The sequence below is a fragment of the Falco biarmicus genome, chromosome Z, assembly GCF_023638135.1.
Source record: "Falco biarmicus isolate bFalBia1 chromosome Z, bFalBia1.pri, whole genome shotgun sequence".
In the NCBI taxonomy this organism is placed as follows: domain Eukaryota; kingdom Metazoa; phylum Chordata; class Aves; order Falconiformes; family Falconidae; genus Falco; species Falco biarmicus.
This window is the reverse complement of record NC_079311.1, coordinates 79,840,356-79,862,486: the sequence shown is the minus strand read 5'-3', so window position 1 is coordinate 79,862,486 and position 22,131 is coordinate 79,840,356. Positions and strand designations below refer to the sequence as shown.

The following is a 22,131-nucleotide window of genomic DNA, read 5'->3' as shown; positions in this document are numbered from 1 at the left end:
CATGGAGTGAGGCAGCGTGGCCACAGACTGACAGGCTGGCGACAATTTTTGGCTGTTTTTGCTGAAGAAACCATCCCAGCCATTGGTGTAGGGTGGAGTGCCTGACACACAAGCAGCACCCAAGAGCACAGTGTTGGTGGGGGAACCCAAACCCACCTCCTGGAAGGAGATGAGAGAGAACACCACATCCCTGGTGCATCGCCAACGGGCTCCCGTGGGCAACGCTGCCAGTCCCAGGCACAGGCGTGCCCTGGCAAAGGGCACCCGTTACAGCCGCTCCTGGCACCCCATACACGGGTGATCCCCAGGCAGGGCCTCAGACCAGCGAGGGGCACCTGCCTCGGGCTTAATTACTCTTCTTGCACGGGAAAGGATGAAAAATAGAAAAATAAAAGGGAAAAAACCCTACTGAAGACCAAATATGGTGTGTTTCAGCAGCTCTGGTGAAGGGAGCAAGGCTGGGAGGGCCCTGCCCGGAGCCTGGTGGGGTCCTGAGGATCCCCCACCGAGAAAAGGAAGGAGAGATAAGTATAAAAAAAGGCTTTAAAAAAATATAACAAAAGCTTACACAAGCCATGAAGAAAAGTGCTGGTCCCGCCGCCCGAGCCCGGTGAGAAGCTGCGCCCGCAGGCACCCAGCAGCGCGGAGCGGGAGGGCCGAAGCGGGCCCGAACCGAGCCGAGCCCTGCCCGAACCGAAAGGAGCCGAGCCGAGCCGAGCCCTGCCCGAACCGAAAGGAGCCGAGCCGAGCCGAGCCCTGCCCGAACCGAAAGGAGCCGAGCCCGAGCCGAGCCGAGCCGCCCCATACCTGAGCGGGGCGCGGCAGAGGCGGAGCCGCGCTGCCTCCTCCTCCCGCTTCTCCCGCCGCGCCGCTCACTCCCGTGCCCCGGCCGGCGGCGGCGAGTGTAAAGGTCGGTCGGTCGGTCCGGCGGCGCCGCTGTCTGCCTGCTGATCCCATGCCCTGCACCTAGCCCGCCCGCCCCGGCCATGTCCGCCGTGCAGCTCTACACCGAGGTGAGCGAAGCGTGTGTGTGTGTGTGTGTGGGGGCTCCTTGTATTTTCGGGCGGTTGTTTCCCAGTCCTGGAGGGACCCACAACTTTCCCCGCACCCCCCGGAACGGCGCTCGTGGAGCGGAAGGGACCCCCCCGGCCGCCCATCGCCTCACGGCGGGCACCGGCCCGCCCTGGCAGCCGGGACGGGTGTGGTGTTGTCGTCGTCGTCCCCTGGGGTGAGCGATCTCTCCCGGGGTTTCACCCGCCCGGGTGGGCGGTGTGGCGGGGGTTCTTCAGGGAAGGGTGAACTTCGCCCCTGGGCTGCGGCTGTGGCAGCGTTGGCTTCTCCTTTGCGGGGTCTGTCACCTCAGGGGGCGAACGCGCAGCTAGAACACGCTCAGCTCCCCCAGATCCTCACAGAAAAATTTCCCCCCCTCATATTATTAAAGCCTTGGTGCGGAGAGAGAGGTGAAAACAGCCCGTACAAGTGCTGTAACTAGCCGAAATGCTCTCAAGGCGCCCGGTTTTGAGAGTCCAGCGTTCTGAACGCGATCCCCGGGTGGGGGCGGGAGCGAGGCGGCCGCGGGCGGTGGCGGGGCAGGTGACATGGCTGGTGGCCTCGCAGGGTGCCGCGCCGCCGGGCCGGGGCGCCCTGTGCCGGCCGGGGGGCAGCCGCCCGCCCTCCCCGTTGCTTCCCGGAGAGAAACCCAGATTTGCTTCTGAAAAGTGTTCCTTGTGGTAATGGGAGGCTCGGGTGGTGATTTTTAAGCAGAGCCTGGGATCTAGGCAAGATACCACTTTTTCAAATTATTTTTTTAAATCATTTTGTGGCTGTGGGATACTGAGGGAGCAGCGGCATTCCTGGCGCTGTTCGGGCTTTTCACCCCTTTCCCAGTGGGAGGTTTGTGTCCGGAGAGATCTTTGCTGGTTGACTTGGCCTGATGAAGGAGCTCCTCGCAGGCACCCGGAGGCCACCCGGTGCGGGCTGGTGCGGAGGGAGCCCTCTCCCCGCGCTCCGCGGCTTCCCGAGGCTACTGGGAGTGCTGCGGGCAGCCGGGATCCAGGGAATGTGCTTAGTAAAAGCCATCAATAACGCTAGGCAGGGGCTCATCGAGAAAAGTGCTTGGCTTCAGAACACTTTTTGCTGAAAGACTGTAAAGTGCCAGCATCATCTACTGTCATAATGAGAATTTTAGTGTTTTAAATTCTTCCTTTGACCATGGTCAGTGTAGAGATGCTGCCAGATTGGCACCAGCCCTCTCAGGAAACTGCTTTTTGTCTCCGTGCCAGTCTTCTGGGCTTAACTTTGCTGCAGATGTCTGCTTCTGTAACTCGTTTCACGGACAGCTTTTATGTAAAATTGGGGGGTGCCACTTTTTTTTTTTGCCATCGAAATCAAACAGATGAAGGATGAATTGTGAATCTGGTAGCCCCTCCTTTGAACCTGTGGGAATTTAAGAAGCCCTGTTGGATTGAGTTGGGCTGTCTGTGAGTGAGCTAACCCTTGTCCTTCTCAGGAGCTCTTCAAAAGCAAAGTGTCAGGTTTGGAAAACGTTTTTCCATGGGATAAGTCTGAAGTGGAGCACGTACAAGCCATGGTTAAACTGCTTAGATGTGCTGACCACAGTGTCTCATTGGATGAATGCGTGGATGCAATGGCAAGTATCCCTGGGGAGGAGGAAGGCTGGCTGCAAGTGCTGTATTACCCCTGTCTGTGGGCTGGTTCTAACAACCAGGTTAATTGATTCTTAACTCAAGAATCAGGTAATTAACCTATGTTGTATTTTTATGCTAACTTGGTTAGGTTTATGTTCCCATTCATCTGTTGAATGGGTATAAGGTGGCTGCTGGGGCACTGCTTGTGATCCTGGCTGCTGTACAGGGACTTTTTGATGAGGCACTTGAGAAGCGATGGGCATTTGGTGACAATCTGTGCATGCTGTTAATTTTTAATTTATTTTGAATAATAAAAAAGACCTTTTGATGAGAGCTGATGTTTCAGTGCTGGCCCTTCTGCTGGTGTCTGTCTGTCATGTGATGACACTTTAGAGACACAGCTGTGGTGGGGCCGTGGATGGTGCCTTAAACCCATATGAGTCTGTCATCTGTGGGGCTGAGTGGTGGTGTTGCGGTGAAATTTAGGGCTGTCGTGCTGGGCTTAGAAGCAGCAGGAAAGTGTTCTCTGTGACTTTGAGTATATAAGAAAAAGAGCACAGAAGGCTTTAAAAAACCCCAACAAACCCAACAGCCTGAAGATGCCGAGTCTGATGATGCCAGTTGCTGACGAAGGTCCTGAAGATGAAGCAGGTAAGTTGCTCTGTAGCCTGCTCTTAGCATTAAGGAAGGTCCCAGTGCTGGCTTGCACGTCACCTCTGTGTGCATGGAGGTGTTTGGCCCTGTGGCCTGTAGCTCTGCTGGGTGCTTACAGCTTGTATATGGTAGAGGCTTCCAAGAGTGTGGTGTGGAGAAGACAACCTGCTGTGGTGGGCTGCCCTGCCCTGATCAGTCGGGTGCTGGTGCACCCTCTGCACATGGCTGCTGGAAGATGCTTTCACGGAGTAGCTGGGCAAGGGAATGAACAGAGGAAAGGAGCGGGGAGGAGCAGGAGAGCTTCAGTGGGGTGTTACCATGCAGGAGATGGCTTTCCGAGTGCAGAGGTAGGGCCTCCTGGATCACCTTGTTGGCAGGATGAGGATAAGTTTTTTTGAGGGAAGGCGGACAATCCGGCTTGCTGGAATCAATACAGCTGTTTTGCCAAAAGCCTATTGATCAGATGTGCAGTGTTGCGTTAGCACAGCCACAGTGGTACCTCCCTTGGAATCCTTCCTTCTCCTGCTTGAACCAGGAGGAGAGAAACTGTTGGGGAGCCACTTCAGAGTGGCTGAGTGAGGTCCTCGCCCCTCTCCTTCCTGCTGGGCTGTTATGTGTTGTGTAGAGAGCCCTTAACTTCCACTTGATGCTTACAGAAGATCTCCAGGGACATGTTGTATTTTCTTGGTGCTTAAGTTCATGTTTGTTAAACCATGCTGATAAATTTGCTGTGTTAGACTCAACGCTGCCCTGAGGAGCACTTAAACTGGAGAGGAACCCATCCTGGAAACACCAGCAGCTGTGAATTGCTGGTGGAAGCCCTTCCCATGTGATGTCCCATCTATGCCCCTTTAAGGGCAGGGATGACTGGTGTTTAATAGCCCCCATCAAATGAGGTAATTAGCAGCTGTACCTAATTACAGGCATGAGAGTAGTTCCAAAACTGCATCAACCTTCAAGCATGTAGGACTCCACTTGGGTAAATAGTTATGGGGAGACCATTGTAATACTCTTCTCACTCCTGATGCAGTACCTGGGGACTTCTGGATTACCTGGCTGTGGATTTCATTCTGTTGCAGAAACAAACAGGAATTTAATGTGACTTGTGTCCCAGCAGAAGAGGAGCTGTATGCTACAGGGTGCAAACCTGGTCCTGGAAGCTGCCAGCACCAGTGCGTGCAAGAGGAGCAGGGGAGGTAGTGGCATTGAGGACTCCTGCTTACAAAATCCTGTTCCAGATAGAGAATTGGTGGAGTTTTGCATAACCTCTGTATCACCTGGTTACCCTGAGCAACCATCTTTCTAAGGCTGTCCTGCTGCTGCCACCATGTTCCCAGGGTTCCTGCTGGAGCATGGTAGCGGTGGAACTTGCCCAGCTGCAGCACTGCCCAGCCAAAGTGGTTGTAGCTGGGCAGGGGAATTTCTCAAACCCTATTTAGCTGAGCCAGGAGGCAGAGGCAGCTCCCTGTGTGCAACGATCTTTCTTTCCTCTCCAGCCGGAGAGCCCTCTAAAGAAACTTGTTGCTGATGCAGCTAAACTACAGTCAAGGTAACTGCAGTCCAATCCCTGTAAGCCTGTGCAGATGCCAGCGTTACTCTGTAATGAGATAACAGGGATGCTCTGCTCCTGTGAGCTGAGTTTTGGGTGGGATGGAGGGAGGACATTGCCCCTGGAAGATGCAGCCTGCAGCAATGGCTTGATTTGCAGCATTAAACTGGAGATTAGACTAGTTTGTGTAGCTAGCCTTCGTTACTATAAGGTGAGGCTCTTCATGTTACTAAAACAAATACAATTGCTTTTGCTTCTGGATGTTCTGCTCTCTTAAAGGCACTTCTTAAAATATGTTAATTGTTAATTTAAGTGTAGCCTCTGAACTTCATGCAAAATAGTGCTTCTGCCAGGCTAGGGAATCACCAGTGCCTTTCTGCTCCTGGGGTGTTATGCAGCTCAAGATATGCTCTTGAGAGCGTTTGCAAGCTCTGGATGAGTAAGAGACCAGGGTATTTTTTTTTTTTTTATTTATTTTGTTTCCTCCTGTTGTGCTAAGTGACTGTTATTTGCCAAGTATTTTTTAATAGATGATAGAACTGAATGCATTAAAAAAATCCTAATGGCTAGTGTTGGGTATAGAAAACGCTCTGGTTTTTACTTAAAGTTGTTGTATTAAATAAAGTAGCTGGAATGACTTGGTGGCTTCTTTCCCTGGGAAGAAAATTTTCAAAAGCGAACAAATATTGCCAGTGTGATCACACACTGATTGAGTCAATGAATTGGCATAAACCTTCTGGCATAAAACCTTTCTGAAAATGATTTATTATTCAAGGCTCGGGGAGGATTCATCCTTAGTGAATGCCTATGTGCTGTTTTGGGGTTGAGGGGCAGCTGGGAAGAAGAGAGAAGATTTTGTGTGTTTTGTGTAGAGAAAAATTTCCAGGAATAAGTATGGGGCAAAGGGGAAGTTTGGGGTTCAGTCCCAGGACATCATGGGACCTTTGGTGCAGAGCTCCTGAACTCCTGCCTCTGCCATTTGCAGCTGCTGGTAGGAAAAGCAGGTTATACTTGAAGGGGATTGGTGGTTTTTTTTCTGTCTTTATTTTAGATTATGAGAACACGTCTCGGTTGTGCCACAAAGGACAAGGACGACTCGGAGACCGTGCTGGGATTTTTATTTAAAGATGGGGCTGTCTTGCTGAAGGAGCCAGATCCATCGGCATCCCTGGGCTCCTCCTGATCATGCCTTATTACTAGCTGCAGTAGCAGAGAGAAAATAATTGAAATGTACAGCAAGATTGCTCCAGCCAGCTCTCTGCACCTGCAGAGCATGCCAAGGGCATGGCCACCTCCACAGCACCTTGGGGACTACCTTCACTTCCCTGGGGACAGCATGGAGGAGAGAAAAGCAGAGCCAAACTTGGGGGGTTAGATGCCATTCAGTCCACCCATTATAACAGCCTTGAGTAGATGCAAGGGAGGTGTGAGATGTGTGTTGGTGTCTTTGTGGGTGTTTCACTCTTCTGAATGCGCAGGAGATGTCCGGAGGTCACCCCATGGTTTCCTGGTGCTGTGCAGATACATACCCTGCTGCAGGGAACGGCGTACCCGTGGCTTTGTGCTGCAAAAATAACTGGTTTTTGTTATTGCAATTGTTCATCTCAGTTGTGCATTTAATAGCGCCTGTGTTGAGGTTAGATTAGAGCCACTGAGCTATAAGAAACATGGAGCTCAGTGCAGGTGCTGGGGCACAGCCCCAGCAATGACTCTGGCAGGCTTAATCAGCTTGATTCCTGCTATATGCCCTCTTGCTGGTAGGGTTTAGGTAACTGCCTTTTAAAAAAATGATCAGGGGAGGAATTCTTAAAAATACTGTTTAAGGGTGTGAAATCGAGGGAGGAGGCTGCAAATCCCAATACACACAAGCCCAAGTTGCAGCAATTTGCTAGTTTAGTTCCTAGGTGAAGGGTGGAAACCTGGGGACTGGTAGGTCCAGAGCCTGAGGTAGTGCATGGCTTGTGCTGGTTCTTATGGGATGAGTTGGTCCTACCCTTTTCTGCCCTGTGGAAAGAGTGTGTTTGTCACAGGCAGCCTGGCTGCTGCTGAGGAGTGCATTTACAAGGTAGGATTTTTGCTCACTTATTCTCTGCTGCCAATACCCAGGTGTAGAAAATGGTGACCCTGAACATGAATGTGCACGTACCTTCTGATGACCATGAAAGAAGGCTATATATGTTTGTATCTATATTTTTTTATATATATACATGTTTGAAGCTGGTTTCAGTTTGCTGTAGGTGCAGTGCAGTTCTAGGCATGTTGGGCTTTTAATTTACACATCAATTGGTTTGTAGCTCTGGCCAAAAAAGGAGTAGTGTACCCTTACTGTGATAGCTGTCTGGCAAGGAAGCCACAGCAGTAGTCTAACTTCAGTGTGAAGGTGGACTTTGCACCTTCTGAGTTAGTCAGCGCTGTAATAAATAGCAGGTAGCGTAGGTGAAGCCCTGGGTTGTTTTTTTGTTTTGTGGTTGGTTTTTTTTTTTTTTTTTAAGGTGGTGTTATTTTCTGCTCTTTGACCTGTTCTGCAAACAGAGGCATTTTGTGGCAGTTAAAGGAATACCAGTATGAACTACAATTCAAGTCAGGAAAATGACTGCTTTTACAGCAGCGAAATCTCAAGCTTTGGCAGGCACTGAAATGTTTGCAAAACATTTTAGTGAAGAATTTGCTATTTAGCGAAACTGAAAAAAATTGCTGTGAATTTTCCGTGTCTTGTATTGGTTGTGTAAAGCAGTTGCCCTTGTATGCCTCTGGCCCACTGAAAGACACATCTCGTGGGGTTGGGTTGGGTTTTGGCTTAGCCTGGTCCTCCAGAAATGAGCAGAGACCTGTCCAGAGATGATGGTGGGACTGGTGAGTAGTGGGCTTCACGTAGCCTTTCTCGTTTGAACAACTCGAGTCATGGTAAACTCATCGGTTTTACTAATGACGCTGTTAAGGATTTGGTACTTCTGCTCTTTGCCTTTCCTGGAGTATTCAGAGGATTTGGAGAGGAACATCCCTGCAGGGAAGAGCTTGCACCTTGGAAATGTGACTTTTCAGCTGTGCTCTCCTCTTGTCCTTGATTTGTCTGTGTCCAAAGTCTTCTCCAGCCAACTGAAACCTGTGAGCCATGGGAATGGGTTAAATGTGTCCAAGGCTGAACTATAGGACTACAAGAACTATAAGCAACGCTGGTCTATAAACTCTTACTATAAGGAATATAAGCCCTTAATTGCAGGGTATGGCCCCGAACCCGCAGCTTGGTGCAGGTCCTCCAGAAGCATGGGCTCCTGCTCCTGACCTGCTGTGCCACCATCCTTCACCGTTGTTGATGAAATCCCATTTGATTTTTTTTAAAAAAATAGATTTATTTTCTCCTCCATGAGAATTTTTTTTTTATACTGGCATTTAGTCCCCTGTACTCGTCCATCTGAAGCTGGTGGTGCTGTTAGGACATTCAGACCCTGCTCTGGCAATTACAGCAGGTCACCAACGATACTGTGTAACGCATCTTGCTGCCCTCCCCAATACTATTTAAGGTGTAGGGCAGGCTGTAGGGGATACCCTGGCCATGTCCTCCTTAATGCATGGCCATCACCACCTCCTTCGGTCCATGTTTCGTGTTCCCATATGGGCATTGGTGGTGGTACCAGTGGGGTGGTTTTGTGTTGGTGTGCTCCGGGTGTTTGGTGCTAATGTGGCTTGGCTCCGCAGGAGGAGGTTTGTGCTGTGTCCACCTGTCCATCCTGATTTTTGGATCTTCCCATTGGCTGTCATGTGTCCTTCTGCCCATGTGTCCCTGTTTACCACATGCTTCCAGCTTAGCTCTCCCTTGAGAATTTCTCTGTGCCTGAGATTGACCTTTCCACCCATGACTGCTTCCCATCCTGCTGAACCTCAGGCAGCCCTGTGGGGCTGGTGGGCTCCATGAGGTGGTAAGTTTCACTTGGTGATTCCACTGAGGTGTGGAGCTGGTGCTTAAACCCAGATAATCCTTACTCTCACCCTTCCCATGAGTCATTGCCCCAGCTGCCTTACAATAGTCTCACCGAGGTGTGAGGTGCTGGTAGGATGTGCTAACCACCATTTACAGGGCTGTTGGAGCAGGTTGTGTTCTGAATGAATCACAGCCACTACTTATCAAAATGACATGTTGCATCTTGGAGATGCATTCTGGAAAGTTACCACTCTTCAAAGTAAAAAGACCCTTAATATATTTAAAGATGGGTTTTTAAAATCATGGGGAATGGTGATGGGAATGTCCGTTTTCTTCTGAAAGCCCTGCAGGGATGATTTTAGGTGGCTCAGGCAAACCTCCAGCTGCCAAATCCCTGAACAGGCTGGACATGGGCAGGCAGCTGGGGCTGCCAACGTGTGTGGTAGCAAATGAGTGTTGAAAACTGTTTTAAAAAAAATAAAATAAAATTTGAATCCCTGTGCATGCTGAGAAGCCGGTCCTTGGTGCTATGCCCCACGTGAGCAGAAAGTCAGCGTAAGCATATCTCAAGGCAGCGAGTGGATGCAGAGATGCAGAGATGATGGAAGCTATAATTTTCAATCTAATTAAGCTGAGTAACTCCCTTGTGTATTTGTGCTTCTTAATTACTTTGAGCTCTAATAACATGGGTGCTGTGGGTATTGCTGTTTCTTGAGCAGTGAGTGTGATGTCCAGCTGGAGTGGAGGAGCAGTACCCACTGAGTGCTTTGGGGATGGCGTGGGTCTCGGTCAAGGACAGTTAATCTCCTGGTGGGGTAGGGATGGGGAGCTGAAGGTGGCTTTCACGTGGCTGTGCTGGCTTACTGTGGTCTTGGATTGGTCCCACATCTCCTGATAGGACTGTGTGTCCTGTTTCAGGGACAAAGTGGAGGTGTAGGAGAAGAAGGTCCTGCCCCAGACCCACACAGACCTCAGCAGGAGGTGGATGTGTGAAATAACAGTGTGGTTCTTGCCAGCCTTTCCCATGGTTGTGGAGAGCCTGTTTCTGGCTCAGCTGATGCCTGGTTTCACCACTACATTCAGTGGCAAGAAATAAAATAACAAAGGAGGTGAAAGACCAGGTGGTCCTCATCCAGTGCTTGGTCAGTGTCTCCTGTCACCGTGCTGTCCCCTTCTTTCCTGTCTCCACCTGCCCTTGTAAGAAATGACTTCTCTGCTGGATAGACCATGAGCACCTACCTGCACTGCCATCTTGTAGCACCAACAAGGCATGTTTTGGCTGAAACAAGAACTTTAATGCTGCTAAAAAGTTGTGGAAGCCACATCTACACAGGGTGTCAGCATTTCACTTTGGGGCTGGTGGAGAGCTGCCCTCAGGGGTGTCTGCCATGTCTTCCCTACTCTTGAGTACTGGGGTTTTCTCCCCCAGGTTCTGGTGTTGCAAGGAAGGAGAAAGAAGGGGTAAAATTTGGATGTCTTAAGCATACAAATCTGAATTCTAGAAAATACTTGTGCTCAATTTTAAAGGGCTGATGCTTTGGGTGCAGCTTGTGGCAGAAACAGCAGTGGATTTCAGCCTCACAGTGCTGCTGCTGCCCTGGGGGTGATTTCTGCTGCCCGGCCCCTCGCCTGCTCACCAGGAGCTGCTTTGAAGCCTTGTGTGCTCTTGCTGTGCCAAAATAAACTCAAAGAGTCGAGGCTGTCGGAGCTAATCTTCATCCTTTTGTGCTTTGCCCTCCCTGGTGCTGTTTTGGTGAGCAGTGGCTGTGCTCACGCCTGCTTGTTTTAGGGAAATCCCTCCCCAGCATGGGAGCATGGGGGCTATCCTTGTGGCAGTAGATGGACGTGAGCAGTGCTGCCCAGCTTTGAAACACCTGAAATATCCACCTGCTTGACCATCACGGTAGGCCTAAATCATCTTTAGTAACAAAACTTGCTTGAATTTGCCTTTCGGCACCTGACACTCCATGCTGGAGAAGATGAGATGGCTGAGGCTGCTTCAGGCTGGGAAACTCCTTGCAGCCCCAAAGAGCAAGCTGTGAGCAGGCTTTTCCTCCCCAAGCACTGCTGCACTGATGGTTACATCCCAGAATTCAGCATCAGGCAGAAAAACTGCTGATGTTACCCAAATGCGGCCTCCTTGAGGCCCCTCTTTTTGTCCAAGGAATAGTGTGGTGCAGAAGGCTGTATTTTTAAATAAAAAAAGTCAATTCTGTTTCTGAGAACATCCTATTTGGCAATGCCAAAAAGTCTGTAGACTCTCCAAGATTTCACTGGGGTTTTTTTGGTTTGGTTTTTTTTTTTTCAATTTTTGGCTGAAAAGGGTGCTGTCTCCTAGCAGTCTTTGCTCTGGTACAAAGTTTCAGCACTGGAAGGCAATGTGAAGTAAATCAGCGGAACGCAGACCCTGCTGTTGCTTGCTAAAGTTTGCCCGGATCTAGTCTAATTGCCAACCTGGTAAGTACTTAGAAACTCCAGCTCTTTTCCTGCAGGGAAGGAGCTCAGCCCAATATCCAATCCCTCTGGCAGTGCTTGTCCCAGCTGAGCATCCTGCTCAGGTCCTGGCATCCTTCTGCTCCAAAAGATGATATTTTTGAATCCTTTGGATATAAATTGTGCCTGAGCAATTTACTTGCTGTTGTATCCCAATTTTAAATGGTATTTTCTTTTTTAAGTAGCAGGTTTATTGTTTTTTTTTTTCCTTCTTTTTCCTTTTAGTCTCAGATGACTCTGCTTTAATATTCATTCATTTGTGAGGTATTACCCAGATTTAGACTGTCATTAATTTACAGCACAATAGTTTTTGGTGTCCCTGCTTGAAGAGCAGACTGGATGCTGTGGCTTACAGAACATCCCTGGGACTTTAGTGTGCAGAATCCTGTGTATCAGACAACACATAAGTTAGCTAGGTTTTAGCCTTTTAGCAACTCTGAAGGCAGTTTCTTGTCTCTCCATATTCAGTACTAAAGGCTGAATGTTTCTAAAGGAAGAACCTTGCAACAAAACAATCTTAATTTTCCTCAGTAATATTTTGGGGACAATCTGTTGGTGACTATTTTATCCAGCATGCCATCTCTTGGCTTATAACCCTTTTTGATGTGGCTCATTCAGGGGAAAAATGGCATTACACACTACCTCAATCACTCAGATGTCAGAGAGGATATCGCGTTTGACTAATCAGGGGAAATTTGGGAAGATTTAGTAATGCCAGGAGACATGACCCACTTTCAGATAAACGCTTTTCAGACAATAGAGGTTGTGCTACATGGTGGGGGAGGGAGAAAAAGTCACAGAGTAGAAATAATTAGTAATTATAATTTTGAAATTTTTATTTTCTTGTGCTGACTCTTTCCCAGGCTTGGGATGCATGTTTGCTTTCTTGTTATGTTGTTCCTCAACCCCCCCTCCACCCCCCCCCCCTTTGGTTATTTTGGGGGGTGTGTGTTGTGTGTGTTTTTTGTTGGTGTTTTGTTGGTGGTTTTTTTGGGAGTGTGTGTGTTGGTGTGTGGTTTTTTTGTTTGTTAGAAAAAGAAAATATTGGTACTAACTGGTTGTCAACAAATATGTGTTATCTGGAGATGGCCGTCTCTGGGCTGCAGATGCCAGTCACCTTTGGGATGCCCCTTTGGGCACAGGAGGTGGCTGATGGCTGTCATGATGGAGGGTGTTGGGAACTGTGGTCTAGCATGATGTGGCTCTGGTCTAGCTGTTGGTGACCAGCATTGACTAGGGATGGGGAACCTGGTGTGGGAGTTTGCCTTGAGTGTCCCAGCTCAGGAGGGTGACCACCCTATAAAGTGTGCCTTAAGTACATAAAGAGAGAAGAATATTAATTTGTAAAGCCAGGTTTCTGTGTTTTCTTCACACCACAAACCTTCTATGTGGTTCATCCCTATACCTGTGTTATTGGGGACTTCTGACCAAAACAGCAACAGAAATTGCAGAGGTGTAGTACTATGATGCCTGTGAGAAAGCCATACCTGATGCTTGAAGTTGTAGTATATAAACTTTTTCTTCAAAGACAATGAGAGAGCATTCTTTAAGTAGTAGCTGCATGATTTTCAGCACTGCAAGTTCTGTCAAGCAGCTTGTTGTGGCTGTTCCTTTGTTCAGGGTTTTATCTTTGCAGCTGTATGAGCTGAACAAAAACAACAAAAAGTCTGCCTAAAACTTACTATAACCTCTTATTAAACATAGTTTTGTAATCCTTCCAGAGTACAGCAACAACACTTCTGTCTTAACTTCATATTGTAGGTAAACTCTGGCAATTTCTTGAAATTTGCCTTGCTGGTGTGAATATCTAACACAAGGGAGCAATGTCAGAGCCCACCTGAAAATGGGAAGATGAGTTGTGCTGCATGGGCAGTGGTTTTTTTGGGGGAAACTCCACCTTAAGGCTGTGCTGGAACTTCTGCTGGCTTCTGGAAGGGGATCCAAGTATTTAAAACTTCTATTGTTATTTTTGAAAACAATCTTTTGTATGATCGTTCAGCTGTGGCTGGTTTTTAATTTTTATTTTTGATTTTATTTTTGCCTGTAGCCGTGACTCTGTTGCTGCTCTTCTACAGTAAAAAAGGTGCTCATTTTCTAAGTGTTGCCCAGATTCTCTTGTTTTGAGAGCCATGCTACAACAAGCTTTAAGCATCTTTACCAAGCAAGTTAGTGCCTTCCTGAAGTTAAAGTCTTGCTTCTTCTGCCTTTAAGCTTCAAAGCTAGTAGACTTAACAGTTTTTTGGGTGCATCTCTGTTGGTAAATGCTGATTTTGTGTGCTGTTGCTGTGATAGCTGCAAGGTGTGTAGCCCTGGTTCTTTTCTAGATAAATCCATTTCCTTTGCACATATCTCTGGGTTGTTTGGTGAATTGATCACTGGGTATTCATGGGGGCTCTGAACTTCAAATTATCGTTGTGTCCCTTGAAATACTTAAGTGCAATTCTGAAGCATTAGCAGCGGATGTTGAAGCCTGGATTGAAGTCATGCGTGATGCTGAGAGCTTGTGTGATCTTTGGATGACTCAGGAGCGATGGTACGTAGTCAGGCAGGAAGGTGGTCTTGCTGCTTCTGTAAGCACCGGTGTTGCTGGTGCCTGCCTGCTCACTCTCATGTGCCTACGAAGCAGATGGAAGGTTGAGAAGAGCTAAAATACATCTGGGATCTGGACAAACCTGTCCTGCAGTCAGGCTAAACTTCAATATAGTTAATTTGTCTGGGAGGGAAGAGCCCGTTTTGGAAGGACTTGGCTCCACTCCTCCTGCTCACACAAAACGTATGTAATTTAGCAAGTCAGGACAGAGCAAAGTGTGGTGGTCAAGGCTTGAAAGAGCCAGCCCAGCAGCTGGATGTGCTGGAAACAAATGCAGGTTTGAACCATGGCTCGTGACTTGAGAGCTGCATAGCTTTTGAAACGCTCCAAGAGACGGAAGGGCCCTGGCTGCATTTGCCTTACCTGCTTTAACCCCATAAACAGCACTGACCCTTGCCTCTTACAGGTTTTTTGTCTGATTTATGTCTGCTTTAAAGCTGACTGCTGTGTTAACACAGTTGTCCAGTGCCCATGATTGAGGCTTGGAGGAGTTTCTTGGGAGTCACAGCACTCATCAAAAGGATTCATGTTAGATGGTTGAGCTGGGTTGTGTTAAGGATGTTTTAAGTTGTTTTATGGAAGCAGGCCAGTTAAAAATGGAGACTTAGCTTTGTTCACCCTTTATTTTCAGGTAGAGCTGAAGAAAAACTAAGCCACCAGAAAGCCATGTGTAGGTCTTGTGCTCTGGTAATACACCTGCAGCGAGGGGGTGGGTGGAGCTTCCTTCATCCCATCAACACTTGATTGCACTGAATGTGGGCAGTCAAGGCAGGTGTGAAAGTATGGTAGTGTCATTTAGCCACTAAATCAGCCTTGAACATTTGTGGGGCTGAAGTGGCATGTGAAATCTCGATCCGTCTCTTCAGGGTTTAGGTGTCTCTTCAGTAACCAAATGCTACTTGTGCTGGTGGCAATGTCTTGCAGCTGCATGCTGGAACAGCATCCTTTTCACCAGCATGAGTCTCACTGAGAGCTTCTCTGGTCCATGAGGATGCTGTGAGCCTGTGGAATTAGAGAGCCCTGAGCTCCCCTGTGTGTGTTTAGAGATTGCTGATCTCTCTACTTATATTGCATGTCCCTTCCACATGCTCAGAGAACTTCCCACTTCAGGAGATTTAAACAGTTTCTGGGGATGTCTCTTGCGGATTGAGCATATGATGCTGGGGATAAATTTGCTGTAGCAATTAAACATGTGTTAGGACCGTTGATAACATTGAACTGCAGCAGTCTGGCTACTGGAGCAGCCCCTACCCTTTCATATCTTGTGATAGGGAGAGACTTGTAACTTGTTTTCCCCTGTGTCGGTGCAAAATGGGATTTGGGCTTTCTTCTGTGCTTGTAAATCCTGAAGGGAGTTCAAAAGTGTAGGAAGAACAAGGAAATCCCAGCTTGTGAGCTTTCCCAGCCAGCATTTCTGGCTGGAAACAGGCAGTGGGAATGCTGAGGTGTGCTGGTTTACTTTCAAACAAAGCCTAGCCTTCTGACAGTGCTTTGCTGGTAGCTGATGGAGAGAAAACCTCTGAGAACAGGCTAAAATATCCTTTAAACAGGTTAAACTGCTTTCCTATGAAAAGAGCTCTTGTGAAAACCACTCCATTGGGTTTCTCAGTGGAATATCAGTGCTGGCAGCCAAAATGAGCTTGGTTCGTGGCTGTGCTGTTCCCATTGGTGATGGCCACTTTGTCCCCTGCTCCTGCATTGCTGTGGCCATTGGTGTCGTCTTTGCAGACATTGCAAAGACTTGGGCAGTGTTGTGTTTTGACTGAGGTGGCTTCTCCAAAACGCGTTAGGCTGGCACTTCGATCCACATTGCTGTGGCTAGAAATGCCAGAAAGAGAGGGAGCATGGAAATGTAGGGATTCTGCACCACCTTTGTAGGGGAATGATTGAAATCATCAAGGAAGATCCAACAGGAGGTGACCAGCAGGTCCCCTGGGCACTGGGTCAGGCTGGTTTTGGTCCGCAGGGCTGCTTGACAGGGGGCTTTCCAGTGTGGTGCAGTTACTGCTGGGAACATCCTTTAGCTTTGCATCTGGAAGTGACCCTGTCTTGCAAATACAATGCAGGGAGGAAAAGGAGGACAATGCAGGAGAGGAGGGGAAAGCAAATATTTGCATTTCTGCTGTTTAATCAATCTTGCTGATGCTTTGGTAGGACCTGTTCCTCTCTCATTCAAGTCTCTGCTCTTACTCAAGTATTTCTGAATGTACTGTTTATTTACAGAAAGTGGGTCTTATCTCCACCGTAGCTGGGAATAAGGAGGCTGTGCTCCAATAGTAGCTTTAATAATGCTCTGATAAGGGCTCAGCACTGGCTTATCGGGGAGCAGCAGGGTGAGAGGTGCCGTGGGGAGAAGGAAAACTGAAATGGTGGCAAAGGCTGGTTGGTATTTGGTAGACAGCTTGGCTGGTGCATGAAGGAGGTGAAGAGTTTGGTCCTAAGTTTGGAAAGCACCTATGCACTGCTTATCTCAATATACTGGGAGGAGCAGAGGCAAGGGCATGATTTCTTTGATAAAAACTGAATCTCAATGACTTTTATGTTTATCAAGTCAGTGGTTTGAGGTTATTTTATTCCTTAAACATCCCATACCCCAATTTGTTATGCCTTACTTTCATGAATTATAGCCCAGTAATTAAGGTAACTTGGGGCTTGCATCTGATGTTCTGAAATTTCTGGGGAAATGGGTATTGATGATACCTCTGTGGCTTTAAGGGGAAAAGGGAGTTGATTCAAGTGGAGAAGTCTGGGATGTGATGGAAACGTACTTTCAGCTGCTAGCTGAGCTTTGGGTAATTCTGCAGTTGGGTTCCTGGTGCTGCCTCAGTGAGGCCACTGTCCCTGTGATAGTCACTGAGCTCTGCCTACCCTCCTGAGGTGGCCTGAAAAGCAGAAAGCTTGAAATTACAGCTCTTCCGACAGGATAAGTTGATGAGAAATTAACTCCAAATTCTGATTCCTACTCTTGTGGCTTCATTTTATAAATATATATTTTTATATATATAAATAACCTTTTTCTTAGAATTTCTACTTAAAACTGCTCTGAGTTCAGCTGAAATTCAACATTTAATACCTTTTGCTTGAGTAAAGGCTTATAATTGTGCTCAAAGCACAGTAATACTTCAGTTACTTCTGATGTCACTTAGGAGAGCTTTCGTGGGATGCGAGTAGTGGAAAAGTGACTCTTATCTGCGCAGCTGTGTCCAGCTGGGGTGGGGGAACCCTTTTCAGTTCCTCTAGGCAGTTTTGACATGGATGGAGAATAACTAAAGTTCAGATCACGACTTTCAGCTTAATCCTGCAGTCAGGCTTGATGCTTGTGTGTATTCTCAGTAGGCTGGGTGATGGGATCACAGCACAGGATGCTTCTACAGGCAAGAGGTGTCTGTGTTGTATGCCTGAAAAACTGTCTTGATTTGGGGCAAGAAGTCAAAAAGTGCCTTTAACTGTCCAAGTTGAAGGTTAAAATACCTTGGACCTTTGCAGCCATGGTGTGAAGCAGGGCTAAGGTTGCTCTGGGAGTTTTAACTCTGTGTTTCTTAAGCTCTGGGAGTTCAGCTATGTGGGTCATGTTTGGCTTGGGGATAACAGCATCATCATCCCTTTCATCTAAATTATTCATTGACTGTAATTGTCTGTGAATGGAGGAGTCATTTATACTCTGCATATATGGAAGACGCTGTCTGCTGGTCCCTCCAAAAAGGACCTGTATTTCATTTATTTATGGACACCAAAAATATACCATGCCTTGGTGATGTCTCTCCTGAGCTGCTTCCCAGTGCCGGCTGTGCTGCTGAAGCCTGTGGAGATGTGGTCCCTTGTCTGGTGCCATTGTGTGCTTGTGCCCTTGGCTTTCAGACAACGCCGAGGCCCCTGCAAAGGGGAGGTCCTGCAAGGGCATCTCCTGCACTGGCATTTGCTTAATGCTTCAGAGCTTGCGTGGCACTTAGCACTAGGTATGTGGGGGAATGGATCTTCAGACAAGATCTAGATCAAGTTCTAGACAGTTGAAGAAAGCTCCTACTAAAAACATACATGAGACATTTCATAGACAGGAAAGAAGCATTACAGCCTACTGCATCACGTTGCATGCCTGAATGTTGCTTGAGGTTTTAGTTATGTTGATACGACTGCTTCTGACTAAACTGTTTAACATCCACGCTTATGCTGAGGCCCTTATGGGATGAGGAACCTTCATCCAGCAAATCCAAAATTGAGAGAAGTGAAAGGCTGGACATGGCATCCACTTGAAGATGCTGGTGGGTGCCTTACCAGCAATGGCTTAACAAGAAATGCCTATGAACAACATAACATAGAGTATTTCTCTAAATTGGATGTTCCTATTGAGGAGGAGGCGGACGAGTGTGATTTCTTTTCTTGCAACCTGTTGAGCTGACAGCCATTGGCTTGCAGCAGCTGGTTTTCCCGTTAGTTGCTGGGAGGGAGCTGGTGTGGATGCATCTCTCTGGGAAAGGCAATAGTATTTCAAAGGCTGACTGCTGTGGAACTTGAAATGCATGTCATTAAGGGGCTATTGGCAAGGCGGGGGTGCTAAAGGCTTTGGAAATTGTTCCTAAAATACACATTTGGACTCATTGCATGCTTACTATTAGGCAGAAAAGTCTTTGCTGATCTGCATATGAGGTTTGAAAAGGCTGGAGCGGTTTGGGCACCATGGTGATGGTGAGGATTGTGCCTTGCCCCCCGTGCCCGCCTGGCTTCCCACCAGGTGTGGGCAGCCCCAACACACTGTGCACCTGGGTTTTTCCCAGGACCAACGTGCTGATATGTGCTTCACAGGTTGGGCGGCTATAAATGATGGCCAGATGCAGTGATCCAAACAGGGATATTTTTTTTTTTTCTTAAGACAGCACTTAAAAATACCTTTTTGAAAATTTACAGCAGACTACAATTTCTCTGTGGTGTTGGACAGGGGAAAACACCTTCTAGCCCAAGGGGGAGATAAAGGGTGGCCAACTGGAAGAAGGAGCAGCTATGAAGGGACATGCATTGCTTCAGCATCTCTCTGCTTTTTGCCCCGTTGTGAGCAGGGTCCTAAATCACTGCTGCCTGCATGGATGTGCAAGACCACTCCTCTTCTGATGCGTTTGGAGGTCCTGTGGGACAAACCCATAATGTGAGTGATGCTGTGGGTTATCTGGGGCCTCATGTGTGCCAGTTTGCCCATGGCAGTGGCTGAAGGTAGCTGCACAAGTTCAGGTGTCCCCATCCAGCCTCTGGCCCATGGGAGTTGCAGGTCTTGGATGGAGTATTTTGTCAGAAAAGGCAGAAGATAGTGGGCATGTATGTTATGAGCCGGGAGCTAGCAGCAGAGTTTGAAAAAGCTTTGCTTTCACAGAAAAGTAAACTGGGTAGCATAATGTTTCTTCAATTCAGTTTAGTTTTTTTCCCCTTGTTTTATTCAGCTGCCTAGCAAAACATGAAGTCATTCCCTAGAGGAGATGTTAACTAGTGCTGCTTGAAACAAGTTGTAGTTCTTAAACTGTGCTGGTGGTACCCGGTGGCTTCAAGGCAAGTGGCACTGGCCAAAGTGTGACCATAAATGCATGTCTTTCCCAAAAGGAAACACATTCCTTGAGTGGGAACTGGGTTTTCCAGTCTTGGAGCAAAACCCTCATAAGCTGGGTGATGTGTAGTGGGATAGAAATCCTGTAGCTGGGATGTCCCTGGGGTGATGTGATGCTGGTGGTGATGATGGGAAGAGCGAGAGCTGGGACTTACCTGCATTGAAACTCTGCACCTGCTGTCCGCTCAGTGCTGCCTGTGCCCAGAGGTAGCGTGTAACTGCTTGGGAGGAATAAAAAAAAAGCTCCTGTAAGACAGGGAGGAATATATAAATGAGTAAATACATCTGCTGGGTTACAGATGTTGTCCCGTGTGTCGATCCAAGAGACACACAACAGAGAGGTTTTGTTGTGGGAATGGGGAAGGAAGAGACAGCACCTGGTGACTGTGATAGCTTTTTTTAACATTTATTTTCTCCTTCGATTTTCGGTGCTTTGCTGTGTGGACACTTTGATGTTTTGTGATAGCTGTGTTTGATCTGCATAGGAGTGTGTGTTTGTGTGCTGCTGTGGGTCATCTGCCCTTGCGAGGGGAAGAGATAACATAACCTTGGATGCGCCTAACACACAGAGGAAGTTTCCAAGTCAGGGGAGAAATTCAAACCAGAAGGTGAAGGCTAGAAAAGACGCATTTAGATTTTAGATTTTATTTTATTTTTTTCATTTTATGTGGGTGCAGTTGCTCTTCTTGCAACCCTCCCTCTACTTAGGCAGTCTTCTGCATTTTGATCTCGAGCCCTTCCTGCAGAACACAAATGCTGTTTTGTTAGCGGCATCACCCCTCAGATCTCCTCCTGCAATTCAGAATTTAGGGGTTGGTGGAGGTGTTTTTTCCTGCATCCTTCCTTATCTCCACTAAATTTGTTAGAGAAAACTGTATGGGATTTAGGGGATTTTTTCCAGGGAGCTGCTGTGTGGTATAAATAAAAGGCTGCAGGGTATCAGTGCTGGAAGTTCTGGAAAGCCAAAATGTCAGTATTGTGGCTGGACAGCTGAAGTTATTAGAAGGAATAGAGAGGAAAACAGGTGACTGTCTAGCCATCCTGTACTTTCTATTTTATTTATTAAAAAGGAAATCACCTTTTGTTTGATTTTTCTTGGAGATGTGATTTGAACCAATTTCAGCTTATGTCTCACTGGGGAGAAGAGGCAAAGTTCATATGCTAATATAGAGTAGCTCATTGCACAGCTGCGCACCTGAGGGTTGGACATGCAGACATCCTGGAAAAAGCAGGGCTGGGTGCAAATAATGTTCCCAAAGACCTGGAAATTACTGCAATGAAATGAAAATGCAAGAGAGTCCTTCGCTCCAGGAGACATTTTCTGTGCCACCGCCATTCCTAAGCAAGTGGGAGTGTGTGTTTGATCACCCCTTCAAATAATTTGATGAAACTTACTTATATCAGCTTCGTGTCTTGATCCCTGGTGCTGTTCTCCAGGTGTCTAATGTGTCCTTGCTAACAAGCCTTATTGCTGGAATTTCTTAATTATAACCAGTAAAATGTTGCTTACTTAAATCCCCAGTAATCAGTTTGTTTTCCTTCAGCTGCTCAGCAATGAAAAGGATGTAGAAAACGGCCTGGGGGTCTTGCAGCACACCCCTCTGGTTAGAAAGTACTGAAGAAATGCCCCATAAATAAAACTATAGGTCAAAACTCCTTTGAATTAAGCATGCATGGAGTGATGCTCCAAGAGGGTTTTTTAACACATGAGTTCTAGAGAGGTGAGGGATAACTATATAGGTTGATTAATCCAATTACTTCTTTCTAATAAGCTTGAAAATCCGGTCTGATGGAGAGGTTGCCTTGCAATTAAATGTAGATTTTGGTGGTGCTGTTTGGGCATAGCAGTGCTTGGTAGGGAGGATAGCTGAGCACTCAAGTGAGGGCTGAGGTGACTTGTACCCTGAGTTTTGGAAGATGCTTGTGACACCGTAAATGCCATGTGTGTTACTGCAATTACAGCCTAGAGTCGGCCACGTTTTTTAACGTTTCCAGTGGAAAATGTGTCCCCTGACTGCATCTTGTGGCCAGGGCTGCCCTGTGCCACTGAGCCAGGCTCTTCACAGAACTGTTTTCATATAAAATCATATAATGGAGGGTGGTCACTGCACTGGGGAATGAACATGCTTATGAGTTTCCCTAAAGCATCATGAGGCTATGTTATAGATGGAAGACTGTGAAAACCCGGAGTGAAAGGCCATTTTTAACTACTTAATTGAAACCCAGAGGCCGTTTTAAAACTACTTTATTAGTGGTCAAATGTATATGGTGTATATCGAGCATGTTTTGGATCCAGTATATGTTCATCAGGGTGCTTAGGTGGAGTTCAGATGGAAAAGGGAGCTGGGAAGACAAGATTATACCACAGCACTACTCAAAGTTTTGATTAATTGAGAATTATATGAGAGAAGGGTAATTAATGCCAATCAACAGGGATTTGCACAAAGTAGCCTGGAAGGATTTAACTTTTGCAATATGACAAGCTGTTTGGTAGAAGTCATGCTAGGGAGACGCTTGACCCCTGTGTGGGGTTTTTAATTAAAAAAGCAAAAAAAGAGAAAGTCTGTAAACCCCCAGTAACCCTTAATGGAATAAAGAAACCTGGCTTGCACAGCTGAGTTAGGACCACAGGTCTCATCCTGATTCCCCTTGGACACTGGGTCAAGGATTTTTTTCTTGATCCTTCATGGT

General features: G+C 47.3%; 1 protein-coding gene across 2 annotated transcripts in view; it reads left to right on the top strand.

Annotated features, from left to right (window-relative positions):
• The first annotated feature begins 831 nt into the window (after positions 1–831).
• Positions 832–22,131, top strand: part of MYO5B (myosin VB) — a 147,839-nt gene continuing 126,539 nt past the window's right edge. Inside the window, exon 1 of one of the 2 annotated variants that reach the window (XM_056323651.1) lies at positions 832–1,013. In XM_056323651.1, coding sequence (XP_056179626.1) covers positions 987–1,013 — 27 coding nt within the window. In that variant the 5' untranslated portion in view covers positions 832–986. The remainder of the gene's footprint in view (positions 1,014–22,131) is intronic. The other variant, XM_056323650.1, reaches the window with a different exon arrangement.